Source organism: Biomphalaria glabrata, chromosome 3, assembly GCF_947242115.1.
Source record: "Biomphalaria glabrata chromosome 3, xgBioGlab47.1, whole genome shotgun sequence".
Lineage (NCBI taxonomy): Eukaryota > Metazoa > Mollusca > Gastropoda > Planorbidae > Biomphalaria > Biomphalaria glabrata.
In genome coordinates this window covers 55,188,973-55,198,758 of record NC_074713.1, presented here as the reverse complement: position 1 = coordinate 55,198,758, position 9,786 = coordinate 55,188,973, and the positions used below count along the sequence as shown (strand labels likewise).

Sequence of the window (9,786 nt, the reverse complement as noted above, 5' to 3'; positions counted from 1 at the left end):
CAGCCCTGCGACATTAACATTGGTTGGTTTGATTGGAGTGTTCATATGACTAGACCAATACATGAGATGAACTGCGCAGTGGTTTCCAAATCAGGGAGCTCTCCATATGGTTTTCTTTCTATTGGGGTGATTTGGGGCAAGTGTCTTATACGGGCCTCTTGGTAAAGAGCAGTTTTGGAGGACGTGGTCGGCATTCTCTGGTGATACTCCACATGGGCAGATTTCACTGGTTCCAATTTTGAGCTTCCGGTACATGTGTTGTCGCATTCTGTTGTGTCCGATCCTGAGTCGAGAGATTAGACGTTGGTCTTGTCGGGATAGCTTATAGTAAGCGTCATCTTTCTTGTGATTTGGATGAGACCTCGTCCATTTCTCAATTATTTTATTTACAATAAGTTGAGATCTAAATGTAGTCTCTATGATTGACACACAATCAGCATAACACTAACAAGTTGATTTGTCCTTGACCCCTAACTTCTTGCTTTCACTAACAAAAGTCATCAAAAAAAAAAAAAACCTTAGAAAAATGCACTTCAATCATTTTCATAAAAATGTTTTAATTATTTATAACATGATATGAAAGAGCATGGAACTATTCACTTTAAAACAAAGACAAAGGAAATAAACATTGTTTTGTATTTTATTCAAATAATTTATAGTTGACACCAACGGGTAGTTTTATTACATTGCACTAATATATATTCAGGCAGACTCAAAGGAAATCACACACATGGTATATCCTTCTTGTACTCCAATGTATTTTAACAGAACAATGATCATAATTTTTACATTATACTGAATCTATATTTTAACACTGTCATGACACAGAACCACAAGCTAAATTTATTGACCTAGATTGATCAATTGTGGCACTATAATAATAAGAGAATTATTTCATCATATCTCAATATATCAAACTTAGTAGAAGTAGCGGAATTTTCTTTTTGGTGCAATAATATAGCCGATGATAAAGTCACTGTATGAAGACTATCTGGATTTAAAAAAATAGAGATTTGACTGTAGGCTATATCATAAACACATTTAAGACAAGGAACATTGGAAACTGGTGTAAATGTACACTACAAGTTAGAATATTTTATCTATTAAATAAACTTTTCAAAAATCTCATTGCATTGCCCAGAGTTGGTAGCCAGTAGGGTGTCTTTCATCCAGTTCAATGGTCAATTTTTCAAGTCCAGAAACAATCATGCTCAAATGGTCAATGTTCTTGTCCAGTGTTGATAACCAGTACTGTGTCTTTCATCCAATATCAATGGTCAATCCTTCAAGTCCAGAAACAATCATGCTCAAATGGTCAATGTTCTTATCCAGTGTTGATAACCTAGTACTGTGTCTTTCATCCAATATCAATGGCCAAGTCCACTAACGATCATGGTCAATGGCACATTGTTCCATGTATTGAATCAGTTCTATGTGACAAAAACTAAAAGTTATTCTAGATTATTAAAAAATCCTAAGATGGGTTTTTATTAACCAAGGTCTCATGAAGAAAGCAGAGTAGATGTAAATATCTGTTGCATGATTTGTGGAAGGTTTTTAGTGTCCAGACAAACATAGGAGTGACCCATGGGCAGCTGTTTGTTTAACCTGGAAAAGAAAACAAGTAAAAACATGAAGAAAGCAAGCACTTTTATTTTTTTTAAATTAAATTTGTAAATTGTATGCAAATACACAGAAACCTTTTTTGAAACCAAGACCTAACACAAACTTTCTGTAGAGTCCCAGTTTGGGTGAGCGTTGACAAACATACGTGTGCAACCTAAGAGTATGTAAAACTGGCCCACAGGAGCAGCCTATAAGTTTGTGTTTTTATCTTGATATTTTTATGTAGCTAGATTTTGTTTTACCAAGAAAAAAAAAATATCATAAAACTTTTAGAAATTTGCACGTGAAACTTAAAGAAGACCTATAGTAAGTGGGTGTGGTGGCTGAATGGGTTAAGTCTCGGGTTCCAATCTTGGTGAAGACAGGGATTTGGACTTTGGGAATTTAGGATACCCCTGAGTCCACCCAACTCTAATGGGTACCTGACATTAATTGGGGATAGTAAAGGTGGTTGGACATTGTGCTGGCCACATGACATGCTCATTAAACCATCGGCCTAAAAAAACAGATGATTTTTACAGCTAAACTGAAAGGGTTACAATATTTGACATGACTTTAAATGACTTTTGGGATAGAGATAAAGAAAATACTAAATTGATTGGGTAAGTACTGACATAGTGCCATACCTGATAGCCTGGTCCCCAAGAGATCCTATAAATATTGCAAAAGCATTTACATCCTCATTGGAAGTAAGAATCTCTCCAAATCGAGACGGACGAATGCCGTAGCGGTCAAAGTTGGCATCACTCAGCATTATGACAAAGTGTTCATCTGCTTCCTCTTGACTGATAGCGCCAATGTGATGTTTGGCAGCCTCCAGGGTGTGGTCTCCGCTAACACAAAACTGGGCATGGGCCAGCATCAGCTTCAGGACATTGAGTCGCTCCTTGTTGTTCTTGGGTGGCTTGTCCACTTTGACAAACTCTTCCAAGTAGGTCTCCCCAGAATGTCCATACACATCATACTGTGGAAGATTGGATTTTTGTGTTTGAACATATAATAACTATCATTATATTATTATGTATATATTTAACCATCAATATCTAGCAATGGATGCTATAGAAAGATCCTGGGTATCACTTACAAAGACAACATCATAAACTAAGAGATAAAAGACAGGATTAGTACAGTGATTGTACCCCATGATGACCTGCTAACTTCTGTCAAAAAGCACAATCTAATACTCTATGGCTACATTACAAGGTCTTCAAGGCTAGCAAAGACCTTCCTTCAGGGAATAGTACCAGAAAAAGAAGATAAGGCAGCCAATGAAAGTGATGGGAAGGTAACATAAAAGAGTGGACAGGACGGTCAGTGAAAGAGGTTCATTATAAGGCAAAAGAGGAATGGAGAAAGATGGTCATCAGATCTTGTATGGTGTCTAACGGTCCAACAGACTAAGGGATAGGTGAAGGTGATATATTATTAATATCATTTTATTTGTATTGTTAACTGGCCTTTATAGACTTTGGATTGATCAAGCCCAAATCTAAACATCTATTCTTATATTTTATCAGAGAATTCAATTCAGAAATGCAGCATTAATTTTATAAATATTTTAATTTTAAAAAATATATTACAGAATGCAGATAGCATTTTGAAAAATCTGGCCATGTAGCTAGACAGGTATCAACAAGAAATATTGTACAAATATTCTCTTTTAAAGATAAAAACAATCAACTGCACAAAACATCTTTCTTTTAACATCATTCCTATTCTAAAATGCACTAATAACAGATAATGCTAGCCAAGCCTGGAGGTAATGCCAGCTACCTGCATTGTAGCCGAAGCCTACTCACCTAAGCCATTATGGAGTTTCATTTAATATTAGTTTTTTTAAATATAAGCTCTCAATAATTTCTCAACAGATTATATCCTAGCACAAATATATTACCACAGAAGGAAGGAAAAAAAAAAAAAAAAAAAAGTACCCTAAAAAATAATATTTAGTTTAAAAAAAATAAGCACTGACCTTGAACTTGTCTTCATAAGATTCAAACGCTTCCATGACCATCAGCACTGCTTCCATCTCTCTGGTCAGTCTTGAATCATGCCCATCAAACCGATACATGCTGCCTGAAACATCCACTAGGAGACGCAGACGTTTCGGATGCTCCTGTGGCGACCCCATCTGTCAAAATACAGAAAAATTATTTTTAAAAATCCCTTTGTGGGATTAAGTGGTTGAAGATATAGAATTCTAAAAAAAATAAAATTCAGAACTATTTTCATCTCAAAATTTTACCTCAGGCTCTTTCTCTCCCCTTCTTTTATATATGCTGCTCTCTCCTGTCAGCCCTTCAATGAGTTTCCCATCATCCAATTCACCATGTGACTGATGCTTGATCCACTGACGTTCTTTACCTTTCGCCTTTGGAGTTATTTCAAGAATTATTACTATGAATAATTGCAACGAAGAAAACAAAAATTGAGCTTTACATTTTGTGAAGGGATTTTAAAATATAAGATCTGCAGGGAGAGTGATAAAACTTAAGGCTTCTTATCAAGTGGTCTAGAGTTGAAACTCCAGTGTAGAGTAAGATTTGAATTTTTATCAGGTCTCAGATGGGCAACTACATACTTTTGTTTTACAAGTTTCAGACATTCATTTGGAAATGAAGCTTATTAGAGCCTAGCCCTCCTGCAGGATGGCAGGGAATGACAGAAGGTAGGGTTTGAACTTGGACCAGCCTGGTGACAGTCCAAAGCGCATGGCTACTTGTTTTGGTGGTCTTGAAAGTCCAGGGTTGAAACCCTATATGCTGCCATCCCCAGTTTGTCTGTGGCAGGTTTGGGCTAGGTTGCTATTATCTTCAAAATCTGGAGGAACATCCGAAACATGAGAAACATTTTTTTTTTCTTTTTTTTTTTTTTAGGATACCTCAGCTTTTTAGCTTTTAATTGACGTCAGTTGTCGAGCTGTTTACATCCTAGGAATCCTTGGGCTTTTGCCTCTTTTCTTTGCCTCTTTTTTGGGGCTATTGGCCTCTTTATTGGGCTTAATGCAAAACTCAGTACTGTTTGTCTGGTTCTAAATGACCACTGAAATGTTTCCCAAAAGTTGGTGCTGTTGGTCTGGTTCTACATGACCACTGAAATGTTTCCCAAAAGTTGGTGCTGTTGGTCTGGTTCTAAATGACCACTGAAATTTTCCCAAAAGTTAGTGCTGTTGGTCTGGTTCTAAATGACCACTGAAATTTTCCCAAAAGTTGGTGCTGTTGGTCTGGTTCTAAATGACCACTGAAATGTTTCCCAAAAGTTGGTGCTGTTGGTCTGGTTCTAAATGACCACTGAAATTTTCCCAAAAGTTGGTGCTGTTGGTCTGGTTCTAAATGACCACTGAAATGTTTCCCAAAAGTTGGTGCTGTTGGTCTGGTTCTAAATGACCACTGAAATTTTCCCAAAAGTTGGTGCTGTTGGTCTGGTTCTACATGACCACTGAAATGTAGCTGAAGTCTCAGTGCTGCTTATCAGGTCCTAAATGACCACTGAAAACTTGCCCAAAAGATGACAAAAAGACAGTACTAACAATCTTACTCTTCAAGTTCTGATCGTTATGAACAGCTCCATAAACTGTCCCTTTTCTAAACAAATAATAAACAGTGATGCTCCCACTTGGTTAAACAATGGTCTGACTATTTCAAGGCTGGCACACCAAAAATAGCCCTGTTGAAAGGGAGTTAATATTGGTTCAATAACTACATTTCTATCACACCTTTTTAGTTTGTGAATATAAAAAAAAAGAGAAATTATTATTATTAGAAACCCTCAATTAGAAGAGAAACTATATGGAGACCTGCCTGATCTGGAAACCACAGCACAGTTCATCACAGATATAGAATTACTTGAAAATGAGAATGTAGAAGAGGAAGAAGAATACTAGAACATACTTAAACTTCCAACTTGTAGAAACTATTGTTAAGTTGGTTACATACATGGTTTATCAAAATCATTTTGAACAGCATTTTGCTAATAGTGCAATGAAAGTAGAGATAACTCACTGCAAATTCACCTTACATAAAAGTAATAAAGTCTACTGGGTGCTATGCGACTCAACAAAGTGTGAAAACTGAAGAGGCTTAATCTTGCCTTTGAAAGCTGTCTAATGTAAAGCATCTAAATCGATTTCAAAGTTTGATCTGATTACGAATTACATTAATTACAAGTTTTTATGAAGTATTCATTAGAAAAAAAAAAGACTTTAAACTGTTGTTATGACTGGTTGAATGTAAACCAGTTTAATAAAGTAATGTATTTTCTTGACTTTAAATTCAGTTTGATTTTCACTCATGTAGAGACATTGAAAATCTCTTTTATGGAACATTCTTTCATCCTTCAATGATCTGCCTCTTGTCATAGGAGTGCAGTGACAACCTAATCCCTCCGCTTTTCCAGGTCAGAGACTGTTCTTATCATGATATCAAGAGAAAGGCCGATCCATTTTATGTTATCTATCCAGCTTGTCTTTGGACGACCCTTTCTCTGTGCTCCCTCCACAATACCTTGAAGAATGACTTTTGATAGTGAGTCCTGTCATTCAATATGACCAAACCAGCTCAGTTTTAGTCTCTTTACAGTATGGCGGAGCTCTTCCTTTTAGCCAGCCAGAGTGTTAACTTGTAAAAGTACAAACTCAGTTGTCTTCTTTTCCTGGATTCAAAATCTATGGATGGCTGCCTGGTCATGCGATTTCCCCGCTGGACCGTCCTTCAGATTTATCGATGGTCCCGGGTTCAAACCCTGCCCACTCCCATCCCCTGTCGTCCTGCGGGAGGTTTGAACTAGGAATAATTATCTTCAACTCTGAAGGAACATCCGAAACAAGTAAAACATTATACAAAAATCTAGGCCTTTCAATTAGGTAGAAAAGCAGTTTATGCCACTCAGCCCTACATCCCATCTAAATTATTATTAAACAGAGAGGTTAAAGTTGAATCAAAAGAAAATATTTTAGGACCATTTTCTACTGCTATAAACTGCCAGACAAGTGTTTATATGTGCATCCAGCACACAGCCCAGACAACAAGAGACACAACCCAGGCCACACAAACCACTGCAAGCATAGGGAATGATCTTTTTGTTGGAACTGAGGATTCAGAATGTGAACTTTGGCCTGGAATCATTTCCATTTTCTACTGTCAAAACTGTTTAACAAGATGGCTTCTGCCATTTGAGTTGAGCAAACAATAATATTTTAGAGACAATGGCCTCTTGAGTCTGTTATTGATTTTCAACCTGGCATATATGATAAAGACTGGTTCTCCTGACTTGGTGCGAAACAAAAACTAACAGCAGAATGTGTGGCCAGCAAAACATAAAAAGTGGGAAACGGTAAAGAAGAACTAAAAAGAATTATTTCATTGCCGAGCTTTCTGTCTACCAGAATGAGTTGGACTACAAGAAATGTCAAATAGCTTTTCAAATAATTAATAATTGTAGAGTTAAGTTATATTCTCTCCTAACTGATGACACCAACGTTCATTTGACCCCATTAAATTAAATCAATTTTTTGGTTTTATAAGCTTTAATTTGTGTACTACTGACTTGAAAAAAATAAATGGTCAACCAAAAAAAAAAAGCAAATTGAAGTGTTACCAGAATGCAACAGATATATAGAGGTTTGGAGAGTCTTTAATGTAGACACAGATTCAGACATTTTGAGTATTTCTTTAGACTCAGAGTAAGAATAATCCTAGAACACATCTAGTCACCTGTAATGACTCCAGAATGACCTTGAGACTCTGTACTTGCCTTCTGACACTGGCCGAATAACGTTCATACAGCTGTCCATCAAACTGACTCATTTGTATTTCTTTAAGTCTGTGGGAGTCAGAAAAAAAAGTTAGAACACACCAAAGTAAGATGATGTATATAGACATATGTAGACTATATAGTTCCTCCCCCGCAAAGAACAATCTACAATCTTCCAACTAAGAACAGGACACACACCACTATTAAATTACCACCTGAACAAAATAAACTCCACACAACTACCCCTTTGCAGACACTGCACCCACCCCTTTGAAACCGTAAACCATATCCTCTTTGAATGCCCCTCCCTAATCCACCTTAGGCAGACCCTACTTCCACTACAGCCCAACATAACCAACACCCTGTACGGCAGTGCTGAACAACTGAAGAGAACAGCACACTTTTTTTTCCTTGTCACAGTCTGCAGAAGAGCTCACAGCTCAGCAGGAATAAAGCTGGCTAGAAGAAGAAGAAGACTATATAGAATGTATCGGTATACTACAAACTAAGGTACTCGGCTCTTAATATGTCCATTGCATACAACCAGGAAACGATTTGGTTAAAATTTAGTTGCCTGCATCTAGAAGTTAAAGATTTCAGAATATCACGGAAGCATTGCTAAATTGAATATTTCTAGTCAGCAGACTACACTGAATGTTTCACTAAGTCTGCTATTCAATAATGTATTTGGTTGAATATTTTTTTTTTTTTTTTTTTTTAATTTTGAAAAAAAAAACACAAAAAAAACAACAAAAAAAAACCAACAACTACATTATCTTATGCATTTACAAAATTATGACAAACTCTGCTATAACAAATATTTCATTGAACCAATATGTTTTGTTCCTCTCTGCCAACATTATAGAAACATTCTGTCTGATTCCTTGTTGTTATTTTGTTTCATTTCCTTGTACCAACTTTTAAAAAGTTTTACCTTTGTTGATAAGCTTTTTGTGCCATTTCTCTAGCAGCTTGTTTGATCTGATACCAAAAAAAAAAAAAAAAAGAAAAAGTATTTTATATAAAGGAAATAGAGGACATTGAATGCTATTATTATTATATTATTATAGCTTTTATATAGCGCTACTTTCATGCTTATAGCATGCTCAGAGCGCTTTTGGTCCAATCTCATTTGTGGACCGGTGGGGGGGAGGGGGTATCTAGGAGTTGGTTTTCCGTGCTGCCTTTAGGCGCTCAGTAAACGCAACTCTGCCCGAGTCGGGTGTCGAACCTCGAGCCCCCTTCTAGGTAGCCAAGCCAAGCCAAGTTCAAGCGCACTTGGCCTCTCGACCACCCTTCCTATTACTGTGTAGAGCATACTAAAAGTACCTAGCAACTTTTTTTGTTACTCTAGAAATGCACACAAATGACTATCTTTTATATTCTTGTGCCTTAGTTATTATAACTGGCTGCCTGGTCGTGAGGTTTGCGCGCTGGACTGTCGTTCGGATTTATCGATGGTCGAGGGTTCAAATCCTGCCCGCTCCCATCCCCCGTCGTCCTGCGGGAGGTTTGGACTAGGAAGTAAACTATCTTCAACTCTGAAGGAACATCCGAAACATGTAAAACATTTTACAAAACTTCCTGACTTAATTTTAAAAAGTACACATGGACAAAGCTGATGGGTGTCATTCAAGATCAGCTGTTCATAAAGTGAACAAAAAAAACAAACTCAAGAGCTATTTATAACTTACATGCTCAGGGACAGCATCTTTCTCCCACTGTGGAACTTGGAAGACTGTGTGTCCAGCGTCCAGACGATATGGTCCACCAAAACCTCCAAGCCCTGCTGTACCGCTGCCACCTTAAGAGATAATAAAAATAAACTAATGCTGTATTTTTTCTCTCATCTCTCCCTAAACTTTTTGTTACAGGGGTGCTGTGACAGTTTGTATAACCAAATACATCATTTTGGGTACAAAATTTAAAATGAATATGTCTGAATAGCCAAAAACATATTGGGTTGGGTAAATTGGCTGCCTTGGTATGCACATTAGATTTTCATCATGATGGTCTGGAGTTCAAACCCCACTCACTGACGTCTGCTGTTGTCCTGCAGGAGGTTTGGGCTAGAACTTAGTAATATTCATTTCTGAAGGAACATCCTAAACTACAAGTCAAGTCAAGGAAGGGAGAATAGCATAAGTGGTTCTATGGGTTTTCTTTATAGCAAGAAATGGTTCTAAGTTTTTTTTATAGCAAGATGTCATTCTAAGTTTTTTATAGCAAGAAGTGGTTCTTATTTTTGTATAGCAAGATGTGGTTTTAAGTTGTTTTTTTTTTATTGCAAGAAGTGGTTCTAAGTTTTTATAGCAAGATGTGGTTCTAAGTTTTTATAGCAAGATGTGGTTCTAAGTTTTTATAGCAAGATGTGGTTCTAAGTTTTTATAGCAAGATGTGGTTCTAAGT

General features: G+C 36.9%; 1 protein-coding gene across 1 annotated transcript in view; it reads right to left on the bottom strand.

Moving 5' to 3' along the window:
- Positions 1-537: 537 nt before the first annotated feature.
- The window catches only part of LOC106058244 (von Willebrand factor A domain-containing protein 8-like), a 55,305-nt gene continuing 46,056 nt past the window's right edge, over positions 538-9,786 (bottom strand). Inside the window, exons 39-45 of the mRNA XM_056022720.1 lie at positions 9,072-9,181; positions 8,312-8,358; positions 7,338-7,446; positions 3,872-3,997; positions 3,599-3,757; positions 2,253-2,590; positions 538-1,608 (exon numbers count right to left, since the gene is read on the bottom strand). Coding sequence (XP_055878695.1) covers positions 1,503-1,608; positions 2,253-2,590; positions 3,599-3,757; positions 3,872-3,997; positions 7,338-7,446; positions 8,312-8,358; positions 9,072-9,181 — 995 coding nt within the window. The 3' untranslated portion in view covers positions 538-1,502. The remainder of the gene's footprint in view (positions 1,609-2,252; positions 2,591-3,598; positions 3,758-3,871; positions 3,998-7,337; positions 7,447-8,311; positions 8,359-9,071; positions 9,182-9,786) is intronic.